This window comes from Macaca thibetana, chromosome 2 (assembly GCF_024542745.1).
Source record: "Macaca thibetana thibetana isolate TM-01 chromosome 2, ASM2454274v1, whole genome shotgun sequence".
In the NCBI taxonomy this organism is placed as follows: Eukaryota; Metazoa; Chordata; class Mammalia; order Primates; family Cercopithecidae; genus Macaca; species Macaca thibetana.
Window position 1 is genome coordinate 144,995,434 of NC_065579.1, and position 22,548 is coordinate 145,017,981.

A 22,548-nucleotide genomic window follows, 5' to 3' on the forward strand; every position below is an offset into this window, starting at 1 on the left:
CAATCTTTTTGACATCCTCCTATGTCCTCCCTTGAATTTGCTACCAGAGCTCCTTGACCTCTAACTTGGTGCCAGTATTAAAGTTAAAAGGTGAAATTGTGAAGTTCAGATATCTTATCAGCCATGTAAACATCTATTTTGCATCTAACTTGGTACATGGAACACAATATTAGTCAGAATTAATCCAGAAACTTATATAATTTCAAAGAAAGTCTTTTAAAATCATACTCTTAGGTGTCACTGAAATTAAAAAGGCTTTTCACTGTGGACAGCTTCATTAGATACTATGATGACTGTACTCTTTTTGTTTGTTTGTTTTAAACAAGTGCACTTGGCAAATGACACCTACCAGAATGAAAAGAAATTTGATTTTTTTAAAAAACAGTGAAGTTAGTTTTAAAAACTTGAGTGGAAAATGAGTTAATATCAAGCATGTTATGACTTGAGTTAACTTTATTTTTGAAGTTCTGGGTCAAGAGTTTTTTCTTTAGCAGGAATGGGCATTTTGCAGATAAATTAGCTAATTTGCCAACTGTTAACAACCTTTTTAGTAAGTAAAATAAGTCGTAAATTGTTTAGGATGAAGAGACCTTTTTTTATCCAAAAGAATCCATGGTTCATTGTAATATAACAATTTTATCAGTATTTCTAATTCTGGTATCAGTCATGCATATTCCATGGTGCCATTTGTGTAATGTTACTACAACCCTATCTTGTCACTTTGTGATTTAATTTTTTTGCTCTGAATACTTCACATAAACATATAGAGGAGTAGCTGCTTAATTCCACAGATTTACCATAGGAGATACCATGGAGTACAGATGACACTTTTCTACAAAAATGGTCTTTTATGGAATGTTTAATTCCTTCCCTATCCCAATCACTCTAGAATTCTCAATTGATCATTAAATTCAGATGTACAAATTATGAGCAAATCCTCCCCCAGACACTTGGTTCAACCAAGAATTTTTTCTTTGTTTTTTTTTTTGTTTTTTTTTTTTTTTTTTTGTTTTTTTTTTGAGGCAGAGTCTGGCTCTCTTGCCCAGGCTGGAGTGCAGTGGCTGGCTCTCAGCTCACTGCAAGCTCCGCCTCCTGGGTTCACACCATTCTCCTGCCTCAGCCTCCCGAGTAGCTGGGACTACAGGCGCCCGCCACCCCACCCGGCTAGTTTTTTGTATTTTTTAGTAGAGACGGGGTTTCACTGTGTTAGCCAGGATGGTCTCGATCTCCTGACCTCGTGATTCGCCTGTCTCGGCCTCCGAAAGTGCTGGGATTACAGGCTTGAGCCACCGCGCCCAGCCGATGAATTTTTTCTTAAGAAGCTTCAAAGATGAGGAAACTGACAAGTGAGACTTGTCTATGGAAATATTTCATGGAGAAGTGACTTTTTAAAAACAGCTTTTTGAAATATAATTCTTATACCATACACCTCACCCATTGAAAGTATACAGCTCGTGGCTTTTAGTAGATTCACAGAGTGCAACCATTACTACAATTTTAGAACATTTTTATTATCTCAAAAGGAAACCCCGTACCTGTTAGCCATCACTGTCCAATCTCCCCATTCTCTCCCGGCCTTAGGCAACTACTAATCTATTTTCTATCCCTATAGATTTGCCTGTTCTGGACATCTTCTACAAAGAGAATCATATAATATGTTGTCCTTTGGGGGTGGCTTCTTCCCAGAAACAAGTAATACATGGTCCTTTGGATCTGGCTACTTTTATTTAGCACATTGTTTTGAAGGTTCATCCATGTTGTAATACATTTCTTTTCTTACTGCAAAATAATATTCTTTTATGTGGATATATCACATTTTATTTATCAATTTATCAGTTGATGGACATTTATGTTGTTTCTACTTTTTGGACAGTATGAATAATGCTGCTGTGAATATCTTTGGAAACATATGCATTCATTTCTCCTGGGTGTTTACATGTAGGAGTAGAATAATCATTTAGGGAATTGCCAGACTGTTTTCCAAACATGCTGTACCATTTTTCAACTAGCAATATATAAGGGTTTCAGTTTCTGCACATTCTTTTTTTTTTTTTTTCTTTTTTTTTTATACTTTAAGTTCTAGGGCACATGTGCACAACGTGCAAGTTTGTTACATATATATACATGTGCCATATTGGTGTGTGCTGCACCCATTAACTCATCATTTACATTAGGTATATCTCCTAATGCTATCCCTCCCCTCTACCCCCTCCCCACAATAGGACCTGGTGTGTGACGCTCCCCTTCCTGTGTCCAAGTGATCTCATTGTTCAATTCCCACCTATGAGTGAGAACATGCGGTATTTGGTTTTCTGTTCTTGTGATAGTTTGCTGAGAATGATGGTTTCCAGCTGCATCCATGTCCCTACAAAGGGCACGAACTCATCCTTTTTTATGGCTGCATAGTATTCCATGTTGTATATGTGCCACATTTTCTTAATCCAGTCTGTCACTGATGGACATTTGGGTTGATTCCAAGTCTTTGCTATTATGAATAGTGCCGCAATAAACATACGTGTGCATATGTCTTTATAGCAGCATGACTTATGATCCTTTGGGTATATCCCCAGTAATGAGATGGCTGGGTCAAATGGTATTTCTAGTTCTAGATCCTTGAGGAATCGCCACACTGTTTTCCACAATGGTTGAACTAGTTTACAGTCCCAAGTTTCTGCACATTCTTACCAACTCTTATTATTATCTGTCTTTATAGCCATCCTAGTGGGTATGAAGTATTATCATATTTTTATTTACACTTCCTTGATTGTTAATGATGATGCTGAGCATCTTTTTATCTGCTCATTGGCCATTTGTAATCTTCTTGGAAGAACTGTCTGTTCAGGTTCTCTTTCCATTTTTTAATTGGATTGTCTTTTTAATAATGGCTTATAATTTTTTATATATTCTGTGTACAAATTCCTTATCAGATATATGATTTGCAAGATTCTTTCCTCATTCCGTGGTTTTATCTTTATACTTTGTTAATGGTGTCCTTTGAAGCATAACAGTTTTTAATTTTAATCATATCTATTTTTTTTCTTTTGTTGTTTATGTTTTTGGTGTCATGTCTAAGAAACCATTGCCTGTCCTAAATCAAGGACCAGGAAAAAAGCAAACGAACAGACTCATTGACTAATTCAAGGTAAAAAGATTTACATCCATGTTTTCTTAGGAGAGTTTTAGGTTTAGGTCTTTCATCCAAAAGATCAAGACTATTCATCTTTTCCCTGTGAGTTATCTTGACAGAGGAAGTGATTCTTCAGCATTGTCTTTAAAGGAGAAATGTAAATAGCAGAAATGATAACATTCCAGTCTGGCTTCTAGATAAATTATGTGAAGTATATGAGATTAAGATAAGATACTTGGATCAGAGAGGTGTTTGCCTGTGGTGTATGTAAGTGAGAGTTAAAATATGGAATTACAGAATCAAGTTGTAGTGGTAGAAGTCTGTTAAGACATAACTGATTTTCTCAACCTCTTCTGTCAAAATAAGTTGTGGAATCTTCAGTGATTATAATAAGTGTGTGGAGAAATGGAGAGAAGTTTAAGTATATGAGAGCTGCTCTAAATTTATAAGATAAAGCCAAAAGAAAGCAGTTAAAGCAGAGATCGAGCTTAAAAAATGTAATTTATGATTTTATTTCCTTAAAATAAATATAGCAGCACAGAATTAGAGACAATTAACTCAGTGGCAAAGTAGTAGAAAGATTGTTAGTGAAGAGTCAGAAGTCCTTAGTTCTAATTGTAATCTATATTAGGTATGTGACCTTGAATAAATCATGGCCTTCTGAATGGTAGCTTGCCTTTACTGAGGCTCTAACATATGCAGGATTTTTGCAAGCCTCGATCTTCTCTTTTGTAAAATGGAGATAATGTCAGATTACTTTGGAAACTTTTTAAAGAGCCATACACGTAGAAGGGATTATTATACTTGAAATTTGGAAATTATTCAGTGCAGTACTACTAGTAGCAGCTGATAGTACATGTATCTTTACTCAAAACAATTATGTAAGGGATGCTGTATTCTTGTTTTGAAGAAGAAGAAACCAGTTTTCAGTGATTGTGAAAGTTATACTGTCATAGTCAACAGAGCAGTGATTCTAATCCTGTTCTTCCTGATTTCTTTATATCATCTTGATTTTTGCTTGAAGGATAATAGATCCTGGTGGATAGGTATGGAAAGGGAATAGGACACTAGCAATGAGACTAAAATTATTAGACATATTAGACATATGAAAGCTTAAAGTATAATTGCAAAGGGGCAACGAGTCCTGAGATTGGTGATCTCAGAGGTGAAGTGGAAGAGTGCCATATGTTAATAAGGTTAAAGGTATATGCTATCTGATTAACTTATAAGTACCAGAACTAGATGTTGTAAAGCCCAGTCAAATAATAGGTTATCTGTGTGTGTGCTAGAATCTTTGTTCAGGAGTGAAAGGAAAGACAGAAGACTGGTGAGGTAATGAAGTCACAATGGGGAGCTGAGGTAAGTACAAGAGGCCAAAATAAATTACAGCTTGTAGAGATAGGTAGACTTTGCTTTGAACTATGAGAAAATCATTTCTTAGAATTAGTTCCCATATTTATACTCTTTGAAGACTCTTGTCACCCCACCGATAAAGGGCCTGTGGTTACTTTCCCAATGTCTTGGAACTAAGCTTCTCTTGAATACTTTATAGCTCTGATCTCAGCTCTTTGCATACTTCTCACCCTTCCCGTGGTTGAGTTGAGAACTCCCATGAGTTAGGAAACATTATTTGGGAATATATGCCTAAGAGTCATAACAGAAAGGAAGTACAGAAAAGAGCAGAACAATTTTTATTTCTTGATTTATCCTATGCCATTGCCTTTTCAATGACGAGTTCAAAGTTTCAGCTTTACTCGGGCTACTAAGTTATCAAGCAGTGGACATGCTTCTCTTGGATAGAGCTGAGGTGTGGAGATGTCGTCAGCTGGCACAGGGGAAGCAAAGAACTTTGAACTCTAATTCTGATTAGCAAACTTGCAATTTCTGCATAGAAGTTCATAGTGATTGGTATCTAGGAGAATACATCTGAGATGGAAGTATGGAACAGGAAAGGTAACTAGTATATATTGGGCCCAGGCTCCATAGAGTGCAGTCTGAAACACGTGCAGACTAGGAAGTCTTCAGAGATCACAAAGACCTGAGCTGTTCTCATTTACACTGCTCTGTTTCTCTAAAATGGCAGGACTGGGATTCAGAAGAAACAACTGAGTTGAGAAACATTATTTGAGAGAAAACTAATGCTGTATGCTAATCTTGCATGTAAGTGCTTGTGTACTTAATAAATGATGAGGAATAGCAAAAGAGGGAACCAAAAGTAAGAATCTTAAATCTAATTTACCCTTTTCCTATGTAGTATTTAAGATCAGGGAATCTGAAATTAGACTCCTCAGGTTTTCACAATATTTCCTTCTTTCATTAACTTATGCAACAGGACATCGAACCTGTTTGGTGTAAAGGAAACTAATAGTAGGGAAAAAAAAAATTAGGCTGTTTTACATGGAGATTATATACTAATTGCCAGACTGCTTGCCAGTGAGTTCAGTCTTGTATTGTGTGCTGACCAACTTGGGACAAAAATGGAGATACTTAATATTTGGTAATAATATGCTAAGGGACCTCCTCCTTATCTGTTGCCTAGACTGTCTCTCTTCCAGTATCAAGTCAGGTTACCAGAAAGCTACAGGCTTAAACTGTGTTCCTTCAGCTCATGTAGAAACTCACTCACTGAACTATGATTTTATAAGCCGGTGGTTATTGTTATAGATGGTTATAAGAGTCATCTGTGGGCCGGGCGCAGTGGCTAACATAATCTCAGCGCTTCGGAAGGCTGAGGCGGGTGGATCACTTGAGGTCAGGAGTTCTAGACCAGCCTAGCCAACATGGTAGAATTCCATCTCTACTGAAAATACAAAACTTAGCCAGGTGTGGTGGTGCATGCCTATAATCCCAGCTAGTCAGGAGGCTGAGGCACAAGAATCTCTTGAATCCGGGGGAGGCTGCAGTGAGCCCAGATCGTGCCACTGCACTCCAGGCTGGGAGACAGAGTGAGATTCTGTCTCAAAAAAAGAATCATCTATGAAGGATGTCTTTTCATCTGTAAAAAAAATAATTCTTAAAGATTTTAGTTAGGCTGGTCATGGTGGCTCATGCCTTTAATCCCAGCAGTTTGGGAGACCAGGGTAGGTGTGTCTCTTGGGCCCAGGAGTTTGAGACCAGCCTGGGCAACATGGCGAAACCCCATCTCTACAAAAAATACAAAAATTAGCTCGGCGTAGTGGCGCGTACCTGTAGTCCCAGCTAGTCAGGAGGCTGAGGTGGGAGGGTCACTTACCCAGGTGGCGGAGGTTGCTGGGAGCTGAGATTTCGCCATTGAACTCCAGGCTGGGTAGCAGAGTGAGACCCTGTCTCAAACAAACAAACAAACAAAAAATTTAATTATTAGTTCTTCTTATATAAAAGCCCACATGTAAATTTCTCCTCCAGTTGAGATAAATTCTATTCTTAAACACTTTTTGTTAATCGCTAATGAAAAAAAATACAATGAAACCATCCTATCTCCTTTTTTGCTTTGGTTGCTAGAAAACTCAAAAGTGTTCACTTGCAGTAGCTAGCCTTGGTTTATGTTTCTAGTTCAGTTGTCTGCTTCCCTGTCTCCCATTATAACTTTTATTCTTTAATTGTAGTTTTTATTGAAAGTAATTTTTATTAAAAGTTTTTTAAAAACAAATGACTTTTACAAGTAATTTTAAATTCCTGTTCGGAAGTAAAGTAGATTATGGATTAGTAACTGGTACTGCAACAGAATTGTTTAATATGCAAAGATCTATTCCAGGAATACTGCTTCCTAATTAACGTGACACCTGAGCAGAGATTTGCCTTTTGAAACATACAGTGTTAGAACTGAAGAGCCAAATGTGAAAATTGAAAACTCTCTTTCTTTCTTCTTCTTTTTTTTTTTTTTTTTTTAGGCAAAGTCTCACTCTGTTGCCCAGGCTGGAATGCAATGGTGCAATCTCGGCTTACGGTAACCTCCACCTCCCGGGTTCAAGTGATTCTCCTGCCTCATTCAGCCTCCTGAATAGCTGGGGTTATAGGTGCCCATCACCACGCTCGGCTAATTTTTATATTTTTAGTAGAGATGGGGTTTTGCCGTGTTGGCCAGGCTAGTCTTGAACTCCTGTCCTCAGGTGGTCCGCCCACCTCAGCCTCCCAAAGTGCTGGGATTACAGGCGTGAGTCACTGTGCTGGGCTGAGCTCTCTTTCTTTTAAGAAAGAAGTATAGTTCTGGAGTTTATATATATTATTTCTGCCCTAAGATATATGATTCATAGGCCAATGGTTTCTAGCCTGTGCACTTAGATCCTTGGTTACAGTGGAACTATTTTAAGTGGTCAACTTTTTAATATCACTGAATATTAGTTGATATCAAGAAATTATGGTAAATTTAATAGGTGTGAGAATGGTATTGTAGTTATTTAGGAGAATGGCTTTAAATTTTGGAGATATGCGCTGAAGTATTTTGGTGTGTGTGTGTGTCTTAGTTTATAGGGCTACTATAACAAAATGCCCTAGACTAAGTAGTTTAAAAACAACAGAAATTTATTTCTCACAGTTCTGGAAACTGGGAAGTCCAAGTTCAAGGTGCCAGCAGATTTGGTGTCTGGCAAAGGCCTGTTTCTCATAGATAGGTGTCACCATCTTGCTGCATCATCACGTGGTGAAAGGGGCAAGAGAATTCCCTCAAGCCTTTTTTTTTTTTTTTTTTTTTTTTTTGAGATGGAGGCTTGCTATGTTGCCCAGGCTGGAGTGCAGCGGCGTGATCTCAGCTCACTGCAACCTCTGCTTCCTGGGTTCAAGCAATTCTCCGTTTCAGCCTCCTGCGTAGCTGCGATTACAGGTGTGTGCCACCACGCCCAGCTAATTTTTGTATTTTTTTCATAGAGATGGGGTTTTGCCATGTTGGCCAGATTGGTTGCTGGTCTCGAACTCCTGACCTCAGGTGATTCGCCCTCCTCAACCTCCCAAAGTGCTGGGATTACAGATGTGAGCCACCACGCCCGGCCCCCCCTCCAGCCTCTTTTATAACGCAGCAGTCACATTCATGAGGGTGAAGCCCTTATGACTTAATCACTTTCCAAAAGCCTCACCTTTTAACACTATCACATTGGGTATTAGGTTCCAACATATGAATTTTAGGGAGACATGCAGACCATAGCAGTGTGGATGATCATATGTAATTTACTTTAAGTGGTTTAGGGGTGCATATGTGTGAAGGTGAAGCAAATATGGCAAAAGGTTAGCAGTTGTTGAATATAGGTGGTAAGTATATGGCTGTTTATTATGACATCTTTTCTGTTTTTTTCAGTATATTTGAAATTTTTTATGATTAAAAGAGAAAGGGTGCTCATACTTGAATAATTGTGGCCGGGCACAGTGGCTCACGCTTGTAATCCCAGCACTTTGGGAGGCTGAGCCGGGTGGATCGTGAGGTCAGGAGTTCGAGACCAGCCTGACCAACACAGTGAAACCCTGTCTCTACTAAAAATACAAAAATTAGCTGGGCGTGATGGCGGGTGCCTGTGATCCCAGCTACTCAGGAGGCTGAGTCAGGAGAATCGCTTGAACCTGAGAGGTGGAGGTGGCAGTGAGCCAAAATCGCACCACTGCACTCCAGCCGGGGCGACAGAGCTAGACTCCGTCTCAAAAAACAAAAAGAAAGAAAGAAAAAGAATAATTGTCATTACTAGTCCAGCCTTCATTTTTTTAAAGGAGAAGTTTCATCACCATGATTCAACGGCTTAGACTTGTTTTTGCCTAGCATTGTACAACTAGCATAAAGGGATAAGTAACTAAAGTATTAAACAATTGTGTGATAAAATTATTGCCACAGTTTTCACTGTCCTGAATGACTCTACAGTGTAGCATTCTGGCAGGCTCCGTACAGGATACAGGTATGTCCTGCCCGTTGCAGATGCAGATGAGTCAGTAGAATTGATAGTTTGGCATTTGTGCCAGTAGGTACCAAGTGAACATGGTGATCACTTGCTCGTCTGCCTCACAGTCCCTGCATGAGATCCACAGCCTAAACCCAGGTGACCCGGCAGATTTTTGGGTCATTTATAAGATCAAAAAACAAATTATCTACTTTCTTTCCCAACAAGTCATATGAGAGACAGAAGAGGGTATAGAATGAGTAAAACTCCCATTTCTACTCTGGCCAAAGTACATTACTTAAGGTCTACAGATAAGAGCAAGTCTTTTGGCTCTACTCCATGTAGACTTTTCTTTCTCTGATGTTCCAGGAGTCCCCCCAGAAGGTCAACAGGCTTCTACCATGTTCCCAGCTTTGAGTGAAATCACTGCCAGGCTGCAAGATGTGCCAAATAACCTGCTGTACTGTATTGTAGCAGATGATAGTGGGGAAAGCAGAGAGCTCATAGAGGCTGCTCCTCTCCTCACTGTCTTGAGTCATGAGACCACTACTTAGGATATAACAGAAGCTAACCTGTTTTTCCCTTGCTCTTTTGCATGCAAACTTTTTAAACGTATTAGATATTCATAATCCCTGGTTCTCTTTGCTTTTTTTAAATTTTTTTAATTTTATTGAGAGTCTTGACTCTGTCGCCCAGGCTGGAGTGCAGTGGTGCAATCATAGTTCACAGCAGCCTTGAACTCCTGGGCTCAAGAGATCAAGGAGGCTACTTGGGAGGCTCCTGCCTCAGCCTCCCAAGTAGCTAGGACTACAGGTATGTGCCACAATACCTGGGTTTTTTTTCTTTTCTTTTTCTTTTTTTTGTAGAGACCGGGTTTTACTGTGTGCCAAGGCTGGTCTCAAACTCTTGCCTCGAGCGATCCTCCTGAGTCAGCTCCCAAAGTGCTGGGATTACAGGAGTGAGCCACCACACCTGGCCCCTTTTGGCTTGCTTAAACACTTTTTTGGTGAAGTGTGTATGTGTTTAGTTAACATATTGTTAGAATATTCTTTCATTACACATTTGAATGTTAACAATGTAATGTATATATGTTCTCATAGTTATTTTTCTTTCTGATTTTTGTGTTATAAAATATTTCGAACAGAGGCCAGGCGCAGTGGCTCATGCCTGTAATCCCAGCACTTTGGGAGGCTGAGGCAGGCAGATCACGATGTCAGGAGATTGAGACCAGCCTGGCTAACACAGTGAAACCCCCGTCTCTACTAAAAATATAAAAAATTAGCCGGGTATGGTGGCGGGCACCTGTAGTCCCAGCTACTTGGGAGGCTGAGGCAAGAGAATGACATGAACCCGGGAGGCGGAGCTTGCAGTGAACCAAGATCATGCCACTGCACTCTAGCCTGGGCAACAGGGCTAGACTCCGTCTCAAAAAATAAATAAATAAATAAAAATCAAATCAAATCAAACAGAAAAACAAAGAGATTAATGGGTGACTATATGCAAGAAAAATGAAAAAGAGAATAACATAAACACTTAGGCACAATTACCAAGCTTTTCAAACTTAGTACTTTTATTTTTTTGTGTACCATTCCTCAATCCATTCTGCTTCTTCAGAGACAAGTACTATCCTGAATTTAGTGTTTTTCATTAACATGTGTGTTTTATTGTTCTTTTGTGTTTTTTGAGATAGAATCTCCCTCTGTCTCCCAGGCTGGAGTGCAGTGATGCAATCACAGCTCACTGCAGCCTCTGCCTTCTGGGCTCAAGCAATCCTCCCACCTCAGCCTCTCAAGTAGCTGGGACTACAGGCACCAGCACCAAGCCCAGCTAATTTTTATATTGTTTGTAGTGACAGGGTTTCTCCATGTTGCCCAGGCTGATCTCAAACTCTTGAGCTTAAGCAGTCTGCCCACCTCAGCCTCTCAAAGAACAAATATGTCTATGTACTTGTATTGCATATACATCTGTCCATAAAAAAGAGTTTTGTTTTACATGATTTTAAATTTTATGTAAATGATTCTCTTTTACGTTTTATGCAAGTCTATATATACAAATTTTCTTTACTATTTTCACTTGACATCATGCTTTTGAAATTATTTACATTGATACATATAGTTCTGATCTGCTTGTTACATAGTATTCTTTTTTAATGAACATACTACAGTTTGTAGGTTGATTCTCCTGTTAATGGACATATGGTTTTCAGTACTTCATTGTTTCATAAACAGTGCTACAGTGAATACTCTTGAACATGTCTTCTTATGCAAATATATGAGTTTCTCTAGTAGATACTAATTTATCTAGTACTTCCTAGGAATGGATTTACTGGGTTGTACAGTATGTTTATCTTCTGTTTAACTAGATATTGCTAAATTGCTATCCAGAGTGATTATGCTAACTTATTCCTATCAGTAGTGTGTGAAAGTTCCCATTGACCTGCATCTTCACAAATACTTAAAATTTTTGCCTGTTTGGGCCGGGCGCGGTGGCTCAAGCCTGTAATCCCAGCACTTTGGGAGGCCGAGACGGGCGGATCACGAGGTCAGGAGATCGAGACCATCCTGGCTAACACCGTGAAACCCCGTCTCTACTAAAAAATACAAAAAACTAGCCGGGCGAGGTGGCGGGCGCCTGTAGTCCCAGCTACTCGGGAGGCTGAGGCAGGAGAATGGCGTAAACCTGGGAGGCGGAGCTTGCAGTGAGCTGAGATCCGGCCACTGCACTCCAACCTGGGCGACAGAGCGAGACTCCGTCTCAAAAAAAAAAAAAAAAAAATTTTGCCTGTTTGTGGATGTGAAATGGTGCTATCTACACAGTTTCTTTCTATGTAGTGATTTGTTTACGTTAGGCAAAGCTTATGATAGCCAGTGGAGCTGATTGACATCCTAGATATTTTAATTCAGGAAATATTAGTGCCTAATTATACAAACAGGTTGGTAGGCTATTCTGAATGAAACGCTGGTTGCTGGAAACACTCTGTTTTCAAGAGCACAAAATAAAAATCTTGTTTTAGGAATTCTATACAAGAATAACTTTGGGGAAAATTTTTTCCCTTAGGGCATTTCCACTTTCCAAATTTTTCCTCATTGTTCCCTTTACCTCAAGTGATTCTCTTAGTTCTTCTGACTGATACCAGTCGAGGCATGAAAGAATGAAATGTCCAAACCCTTACTGACAAATTATACCTGACAGCAGAATAAACTCACATCTACTAAGAGGCTTCCATAGTTTTTATTGCTATCACTTTGATTACTCCAATAATGAAACTATTGAATCTGTTTCTTAGAAGCCAAGGTAAGAAAGCAGAGAATAGTCTGCCAGTGAACTGATAGCATCTGTTTTATAATTATCTGGTGACTTTTCTAGAGAAGATGTATAAAGTCTGTGTTATTTCATGTGCACCACGCTTAAATGATTGCTTCTTGAGTTGGATTGTACTCCAGTTATCTATTTCTGTGTAACAATTCACCTCAGAACTTAGTGGTTTAAGATGCCTGTTATGGGTAAGATGGAGCAAACACATTTCACCTGTCTTTTCTATTGAACTCAGCTAAAACACCTGGCCTAGAGCAACTATTTGAGGACTCCAAAAGGCATATCTTAAAAGTTGCATTAAGAAGGAGCAGATTTTGAAGTACTGTTGAACCAGGGTTTAATTTATTGTTCTCCTCTCTCTCATTTCCCGAGGTTTCAACTCAACACAGCCTAAAACCCCTAAGTGGATATTAATGTGGATAAGAGAACTCTAGGAGAAGGCTTCAGTTCTGGTTCAAAGAATGGGAAGGCGATATTGTAATACTAATAGAAAGTACAGAAACTTTTCCTTTTTTCCTTCTTCTTTCCTCTGTTCTCTTGTACCATGAACCTCAAGCAGTCCTGCAGTGACAGCAGATTGGGGTCTAACAAGAGCTTAAAATTCTGATTGTAGGGAACCATTCTCAGATCAGTGGAGCTGTGGTCCCAAGAGGGTGGAATTAATCTCAGTTGCCTTTTTTCTCCCTCCTTCATCTGCTTGCCTCCAAACAAAGGCACTATTATGGAAATTGTATGGCTAAGCAGAGTAAATAACACACCAGCTTTCTGACTAGGTAATGAGAAAGGGGAATCCCATTGACCTAGAAAGTACTGAGAGATTATAAGATATTTGAAAATAAACTCTTTAAATTTTATTATGAATTTTTGAGCTTATTCATGCACTCTGCATGCAGAAGTCTGACCCCAAACAGCATTCCTAGACTTTGAGAAATGAAGTAGGGATTAGACCATTGCCAAGTCCCAGACTGGCAACAGGGTGGGTGGTACATCTGTGGGACAGATCCAAAAAGCACTGCAGAGACTTTGAAAACTTAACTGCCGTTGGAGTTCTGGCTGGGGAGCAATGCAAGGATGTCCTCTCTGGCGGTTCCTATTTGTATTGAAGTTCTCGCCAGTAAAATAAATCAAGAAAAGGAAATGAAAGACATACAAATTGGAAAGAAAGAAGTAAAACAATTCCTGTTCATTGGCTACATCACTGTATATATAGAAAACCAAGGAATTCACAGAATACTCGTAGTACTAAGTGAGGTTAGCAAGGTTGCAAGTTACTATGCCAGTCTACACAAAATATTTAGAAAACAAATTTAGAAAATAAATTTCAAAAAGTTTCAAAAAGCAAAATTTGAATTTGCCACACATGAAATACTATATTGAATCCATGTGAATGAAGTGATGTATAGGCATTGCATTGGGTATTATAAATCTAGAGAATATTTAAAGCATATGGGAAGCCAGGCACAGTGACTCACGCCTGTAATCCCAGGCCTTTGGGAGGCTGAGGCAGGTGAATCGTTTAAGCTCAAGTGTTCAAGACCAGCCTGGGCAGCATGGTAAAACCCTGTCTCTACCAAAAAAAAAAAAAAACGCACACACAAAACTAGCCAGGCTTGGTGACTCACGCCTGTAATCTCAGCTACTTGGGAGGCTGAGGTGGGAGGATGGCTTGAGCCAGTAAGTATGAAATTAGCTGCTGTTTAAAAAAATTTTGGGCCAGGCACGGTGGCTCATGCCTGTTTAAAAAAAAAAAAAAAAAGTTCCCCTAAATTCCTAATTTGCTAAGAGTTCTTATTTATTTATTTAGAGACAGAGTCTCACTCTGTCACCCAGACTGGAGTGCAATGGCACAATCTCGGTTCACAGCAACCTCTGCTTCCTGGGCTCAACTAATTATTGTGCCTCAGTCTCCCAAGTAGCTAGGATTGCAGGCATGCATCACCATGTCTGGCTAATTTTTGTATTTTTAGTAGAGACAGGGTTTCACCATGTTGGGCCAGGCTGATCTCAAACTCCTGGCCTCATGTGAGCTGCCCACCTTGGCCTCCCAAAGTGCTGGGATTACAGGTGTCAGCCACCACATCCAGCCTAATTGGCTAGGAGTTTAATAATGAGTGGCTGTTGACTTTTCTCAAATGCTTTTCCTGTATAAATCGATATCATATGGTTTTGCTTCTCTGGGCTAGTGTTGCTTACCTTACTTGGTTTTCAAATATTGAACCAGCATTGCATTCCTGATACAAACCGTGCTTGGATATGGTATATTATTCTTCATATACATTGCTAGGTTTGATTTGCTAGTATGAGGGCTGTTGGTCTGCTGCCTTGTTTTGTTTTACAGATCTCCAGGTTTAATACCTGGATAATGCTGGCTTCATAAAATGAGTTCCTCCTCCTTCTGCTTTCTGGTACAGATTGTATAGAATTGATATATTTATAATGATTGTTTGGTAGAATTTAGTGAAACCACAGGGAGATTTCTTTTTCAAAATCTGTTTAATTACAAAATTTCATTTTGAAAACAGTTATATAACCATTCAGGTTATCTATGTCGTCTTAGGTGATTCTGGTAGCTTGTTACTTGAGAATTTGTTCCGCTTCATCTCAACTGTTGATTTATGTACACACAGTTCTTTGTAGGCATTCCCTTTTGTCCTTTTAACACAATTCCAATCAGAAATCTCAGGAAGACCTTTTTGTAGAGACAGACAAGATTGTTCTTAAATGTATATGGAAAGGCAAAAGAACTAGAAGAGTCAACCAATACTGGAAAAGAAAAATAAAGTTATGTGAATTATTCTACCCAGCTTTTGGACTTACCATAAAGCTACAGTAATCAAGATGAGGCCATGTTGGTAAAAAGATAGACATGTAGATTAATGGAATAGAACAGAAAGTTCAGAAATAGACCCACATAAATATTGCCAGTTCATATTTCACAAAAATACAAAGGCAATTCAATGGAGAAAGGATAGTGTTTTCAAAAAGAGGTGTTGGAAAAAGTAGAAATCTGTGTGCAAAAACTTGAAACTCTCACACCGTATATAAAAATCAACACAAAATAAATCATGAATTAATATATAAAATAAACTATGAAACTTTTAGAACAACACAGGACATTTTTAATCTATGAAAGATGCTATTGAGAGAATTAAAGGGCATGCTATGTATTGGGAGGAAAATGTGTAAATCACATATCTGACGAAGGACTTATATTCAGAATACAGATGGTTCGTGATTTAAAATGGTTCAACTTAACAGTTGTTTTGACTTTACAGTGGTGCAAAAGCAATACATGTCTAGCAGAAACCATATTTTCAGTACTTGTACAACTTTTCTGTTTTTCACTATCAGTACAATAGTCAATAAATTTTCTATTTTTTATTTTATTTATTTTAAATTTTTTTTAAAAGCAGAAACAAGGTCTCACTCGTTGGCCAGGCTGGTCTTGAACTCCTGGGCTCAAGTATTCCTCCCATCTCAGCCTCCTAAAGTGCCGGGATTACAGGCATGAGCCACTGTGCCTGGCCTCATTCCTTTTTATGAAATAGGCTTTGTGTTAGATGATTTTGCCAGCTGTGGGCTAGTGTAAGCGTTCTGAGCACATTTGAGGTGGGTTAGGCTAAGCCATGATGTTCAGTAAGTTAGGTATATTAAATACACTTTCAACTTGCAATATTTTCATTTTATTATTTTTTTTTACAATGGGATTCTTGCTGTGTTGAATAGGCTGGTCTCAACCTCCTGGTCTCAAGTGACCTCCCATCTTGGCCTTCCAAAGTGCTGGGTTTATACATGTGAGCTTCTGCGCCTGGCCCATATTTTCATCTCATGGTTGATTTATTGAGACAAAAGTCAAGGAACAGCTGTATATAAAAAATTGTCAAAGCTCAACAGTTTTTTTTAAAAAAAACCCTATTTAATACATGGTCAAATGTCTTAAACAGATTCTTTACAAAAGAGAATCTACAATGACAACTAAATACATTAAAAGATATTTAGCATTAGTAGCCATTAAGAAAATGCATTTAAAATCTTGATGAGGTACCACTCTTAAAATGACTAAAATAAAAAACTGACAGTTGCAAATGCTGGCAAGGTTGCAGAGAACAGTTGGAACTCTCGTACATTGCTGGTAGAAAAGGAAAATGGCAAAACTACCCTGGAAAAGTTTGGTGATTTTTTTTTTAAGTTAAACATATGCTGAGCATGTGACCCAGCAAATCCATACCTAGGTGTTTAACCTAGAAACATGAAAACTTACATTTCTATGAAATCCTCTACACTGATGTTTATAGCATCTCTATTTACAATTGCTAAAAAATGGAAACCATCCAAATGTCCTTCAATAAGTGAATGGATAAACTGTGGTATATACATACAATGAACTCAGCAATAAAAAGGAATGAACTATGATACATGCATCATTCTTTATGCATCTCCAAGGCATTGTGTTGATAAATCAGTCTCAGAAAGTTATATACTGTATGATTCTGTTTATGTGACATTCTCAGAAAGATAGACTGTAGTAAAAAAGAATGGGTTAAGGGTTAGTGGTGGGGTTAGGTGTGACTACATAAGGATATCTTTTGGAACTTCTGTGTATCCTGATTATACTGCTGGTGGTTTCATGAGTCTATGAATGTTTAAAAATTCATAGAACTGTACACATACCTAAAAAGTAAATTCTGTGGTGTTAAGAAATTTTTTAAAAACTTTGTAGCTTGCCGGGCACAGTGGCTCACGTCTGTAATCTCAGTGCTTTGGGAGGCCGAGACGGGCAGATCACAAGGTCAGGAGTTCAAGACCAGCCTGGCCAACATGGTGAAACCCCATCTCTACTAAAAATATGAACATTAGCTGGGCGTGGTGGCCGGCGCCTGTAATCCCAGCTACTTGGGAGACTGAGGCATAAGAATCGCTTGAACCCAGGAGGCGGAGGTTGCAGTGAGTCAAGATCGCGCCATTGCACTCCAGCCTAGGCGAAAGAGCAAGACTCCATCTCAGAACAACAACAACAAAAAAGTAGCTTAAAGTGACCATTTATTTGTCTTGATTCTGTCGGTTGAGCAGGCCCTTCTGGTTTGTATCAAGTTCCTTATATTAATAAACTTTGCTTTAGGTTAAACCTGTTCATCTTACTCATTTTTTATATCCCTAAATGTCCCATATAGTGTGCCTGGCACATAATAAGAATTATTGAATAAATTAATACAGAGCCCTTCTGCTTTAGGTCAAAGCAAAGTTTATTAAGTTTGCTGAGGTATTGGGATGATCAGAAAGTCCAAATAGCCTCACTCACATGCTAGCTGTTTATGTTAGCTGCTGACTCTGAGTTCAGCCGTGGCTTTTGGCCAGGGACCTTGATTACACTAGTAGGGCTTTTTTGTAGCATGGCAGCTGAGTTCCAAGGTGTGTTCAAAAAGAATAATCTCCAATTTTCAAGTACTTACCAAGTCTCTGTTTGCATAGTTGGTGATAGTATGCCATTTGCTATCACTAGTCACAGCTAGTCATCAAGCCCGAAGTCAGTATGGGAAGAAGACTATGTGGATCATCAGTACCAGGAGGGTTGGCTCATTAGGGACCTCCAAATTACTGTCAGTTGTGAGGGCTTTTGTTTATTTTGTTGTAAGAGCTTTCTCAGCTTTCCTTCAGATCTTCAGGACTATCTGTATTCCTTTAGCAAGAAACATTAAGGGACTCCATTATCTAAGAAGGAATAATTGAAGATTGCCTGTTATTTATAAAGATGTAAAATGTGATTATTTTAAACGTGTTGAAAATGTATTATTTTTCTATAAGCTTTGATGATTATAGACTTTCATATTTATAAAATGAAACCCACCAACTTCATTCTTTGTGTACCTAATCAGTTTTCCCCAGAATTCTTTCTACCATTTATTGATCCTCAGTACAGAGAAAAGGTTCCAAAAAACCTCACATAGCACTATAGACAATCTCAGAATTAATTCTGGGGCTAGAAAGAAACCTTCATTGATCATGCAGTCAAACAGCATTCCAAAGAAATAATTTGCCCAAAAAAAGCCTCCACAAATGATGTATATAGTGAAGCTATAAGGCAGGAATACCAAACCAGAAACATCTCTGCAAAGTGAGTACATTGCAGAAATTGAAGAGTTTTTGGTTTTTGTTCATTTGTTTGTTCCATTGTTTTTACACAATGGCAATATAAAAACCAGATTGGTATGACAGTGTGTGAAGTAGGAACCAGATTGTAGGAGGGTACACCTTGATTTACTAGAAAGAACAGAAATGGAGAATCGGTATACATGGATTCTAGATCTGATAGGGCCACAACTGCATCATTCACTTCTCCTTTCAAAGACTAGGGGTTTGTACTACAAAATAAGAGGCTTGGTTTGAACAGTCTTTTTTTTTTTTTTTTGAGACAGAGTCTCGCTCTGTCACCCAGGCTGAAGTGCAGTGGCACCATCTCTCAGCTCACCGCAACCTCTACTGCCTGAGTTCAAGCAGTTCTCCTGCCTCAGCCTCCCAAATAGCTGAGATTGCAGGTGCGTGCCACCTCACCCGGCTACTTTTTGTATTTTTAATAGAGACAGGGTTTTACCATGTTGGCCAGGCTGGTCTCAAACTCTTGACCTCAGGTGATCCGCCCACCTCGCCCTCCTAAAGTGCTGGGATTACAGGTGTGAGCCATCACGCCCAGCCTTCACATCCCTGGGAGACTTGAGGTATTAGAATCTCTAATGGAGAGGTATACTTTTTAAAAAGTAGAGCCCATATAATTCTTGTTTTAAAACTATAAACTATAGACAGTAAAGCACAATAAAATATTCCAGCGTGGCAGGAATGCATAGCTAGACTGTAGAGTGAGACAGTATTGTAGAAGATGTAAAGTTTTTGTTTTTTTTTGTTTTAATGTCGAGAAATAGTAGCCTAGAGAACGCAGATGATCTCAAAAGTCAATAGAGGGCAAGAACCTGTTCATCTTATTCATTTTTGTATCCCTAAATGCCCCATGTAGTGTGCCTGGTATAGTAAGAATTATTGAATAAATTAATATGAAGCCCTTCTACTTAGAAAATTTTTCTCAGACATTGAGGAGAGTAATTTAGAGCTGCAAAAGTTTCACTCCGTTGTTAGTCCTACCTCTCCTCTACAGATAAGGTATGACTGACTCTTTTTGTTCCATATTAATGCCTATTCGCTTTTGGCCTAAAGTCTGTACCTGTATGTACAGGTAGATACAGGTACCTGTCTGTACCTATATAGATTTACATAATTTATCAGATGCTCCCTTCTGTTCCTATCCTGGTTCATAGAATGAAATCAAAACATTAGTTGTATCTCCTACCTTTGACAGTAGACTAAAACCCATACTCCAAAGGACTGTTTACTGCTTTCCCAGACTTTTCTCTTGGCCTTGTGTTAAGATGTTGCTAACAAAGAAGCTCAGTACTAAAAAATTTAGTACAGTTGTTTCTTCTCAATTGGTAATAACCACCATTCTGGGCACTGTTTCTTGTGCATCCTAAAACTAAGGAATCAAAATTTCCTTTGATAGTGTAAGTATAACAAAAAAAAATTAATGTTCAAAGTAGATTACTCGTTCAGAGGTTCTTATAAAATGACCTAAAAAAAAGTTCATTAATATAGGAAACTTGCCTATCCAGTCTTTCCAAATTACCTGCTTTGAAACAATCCAGTAATGATTTTTTTTTATTTTCTTTTTTCTATTTCTATAATGACTTTTTTCTATTTCTTTTTTCTATTTACTTTAAAAAATAAGATGCTGTGTTTTGTTTTTATTGAAGTAAAATTCATAAAGAATGAGAAAATTGTATTAGAAATTGTACAATTTGGCTGGGCACAGTGGCTCACGTCTGTAATCCCAACACTCTGGGAGGCCAAGGAAGGAGGATCATTTGTCAGGAGTTTGAGACCAGCCTGGCGTGGTGGCACACACCTGTAATTCCAGCTACCTGGGAGGCTGAGGCAGGAAAATCACCTGAGCCCAGGAGGCGGAGGTTGCGGTGAGCTGAGATCATGCCATTGCACTCCAGCCTGGACGGCAGAGCAAAACCCTGGCTCAAAAAGAAAAAAAAACGAAATTGTATCATTATCTTTAGGTTTTTGGGTACAAACGTAGATCCTCAAAAACTTTATTGGAAATTTGGAAATCTGTAAATAAGTTATATTATCTCCTTTCAAAATCCATTATTAGTAAGTTAATATTTATAAAAACAAAGCTAGTGCATCTTGAAGAAAAAAGTTTTTATTTCTTTATTCCTTATCCCACTGAACTATTGAAGAACTTCTTATAGATTTACCTTCCCATTAGTGCTGTAGTACAGTTTTGTTTTATCTGCATTGTCTTGTGTTTCCTGGCTAAGTTTTACTTGTTATAAAGCTATTGGGTCACTTTTGGTCTAGAATAGAACTTTCGTAATATAAGGGACACCGTAAAATGTAAAGGAATATCTGCATTGCCTTGTTTTCTCTTGTTAGAAAAGTCATGTTCTGGCTCCTTTTTTAATGCCCCTCTTCTTTGGAGGAAGAATTTCTAAAGGCACACATTCTTGAACTAAAAAGAAATGATGATGTATATTAGGTTTGCCTTTTGGGCACATGTGAAAAATGAGGTTATTCACACCTTCAGTTCTGGCATATATCCATTATCAAAAAAGTACTTCCAGAATAGTCTCCCTGTTCCATAGTAAAGTCACAGAGGTGGTTTGGAGTTCTTCAGCTAGGTCGCAGTGTCCAGGAACAGATCAGATCAGAATCAGTATGTTGTTTATGATACAAATCAAATTAACCAATGATTCTTCCAGTTTTCTCCTTCCTGTTTATTTCTTCCAGACACAAAATAGGTTCAAGGAGAAAAGTTTTTCTACCATTAAACTTTTGAGCTGCCTGTGTTTGGGATTCAAAGTATTTTGGGTGCTTATTGCTTAACTGGGCTGAAGATTATCTCATGTGACAGCATAGATCTCTTGTTTTGGAATTGCCATTACTTTCTAGAACAGGCATTCTGTACAGCTGCCAACATGCTCTGAATCCTCTTGCTTCATATTACAGTGATACTGCTTTGTCAGGGTAGAATTCAGCCTCACAGGGCTGGAGTCAGTCACTGCTGACCTCATGCCACAGTACAGCATGTTCAAATCTGGGAGAAACTGCGGGTTATTCGGCATATTCCTCCTCCTCCTCTCTCACAAGCATGGAGCCCTCACTGTCCTCGGAAACCGTATGTTGTATATGTGTGTGTATCTGTCTTTTTTTAAAAAAAAAAAAAAAAAAAATCTCTTCCTAAATCCTATAGTTAGTCCTACAGCTTTAAGTGGGGGCTGGTTGAATAGACAGACAGGAAATAGTCTGAGCTGCTGAAACTTAGCGTTTTTCAGCAGTAGATCTCAACCAGGGGCATTTGCTATTTTAGAACTGACTTGTGTAAGGTTGTAATAATGGAGAAGCATGATATGTTTCCTAGTTGTTCATTTTACCCAAAGCTATTTGGACAGAATGCAGAGGGTGCTCTGTAGCTGTATGGGCATGCTCAGATCATCCTGGAGTGTCCCGTCTCTTGTGTGTAATGGGCTGCTTCAGTGCAGAGTAAATGTCATCCTCACTTTCTCAAGCGATATAGTTACTGGAAAATCAGTGTTTCCTTCAATGAATGAGTTTCATTTGCCTTGGACTGCTTGGGAAAAACATGGGTTAAATTTGAAAATGCCAGGCATGCATAACAAATGGGAATTTGATTTAGAGCCACCTGGAATACTTCTTACATTAAAAAAAAAAATCTTGATGGATCTGTGTGACCAAAAAAAAAAGAAAAAGATTTCTTAGTGCTCAGCTACTTATTTTCAAAGTATTTTTCCGAAAGACTTGGAAAATTTCTGAATTGTTAAGCAATATACACATATCTCAGTGTGAAACTTGTGTCTCCAGTTCAGCAGAACAAATCCCTGAGATAAAACTGGATTGGAAGATGATCCAGCTTTATTCAACATAACCACCATTTTCACATTTCATCCATAGTCTTTAGTACAAACTTAGCCTATAGTTTGATTTTACCATTTTTTAGTTTATCTTATAAATGATACATACTAAGAGATAAATAGCAAAGCAAAGCAGATTCTTTATAGTTTTGCCTGATTCTGAAGTTAATGTATGTTCATATGGTTTGCTATTGAGCAGTTGGATTTAAGATCCAAACAGATTTTTCACTCTGAAGTTTAATATTGAATTACCCTCTTATGCCTTATGGTTGATAATTTAAATGCC

At 38.5% G+C, this 22,548-nt stretch overlaps 1 protein-coding gene across 9 annotated transcripts in view; it reads left to right on the forward strand.

The window, feature by feature from the left end:
- The window catches only part of TMCC1 (transmembrane and coiled-coil domain family 1), a 255,494-nt gene that overhangs the window by 154,897 nt on the left and 78,049 nt on the right, over window positions 1-22,548 (forward strand). Inside the window, exon 1 of one of the 9 annotated variants that reach the window (XM_050781659.1) lies at window positions 1,187-21,523. The exons of 7 other annotated variants lie outside the window; for them this stretch is intronic. In XM_050781659.1, the coding sequence (XP_050637616.1) occupies window positions 21,482-21,523 (42 nt within the window). In that variant the 5' untranslated portion in view covers window positions 1,187-21,481. Of the gene's footprint in view, window positions 1-1,186; window positions 21,524-22,548 lie in introns of those variants that run through there. One more of the 9 variants, XM_050781660.1, reaches the window with a different exon arrangement.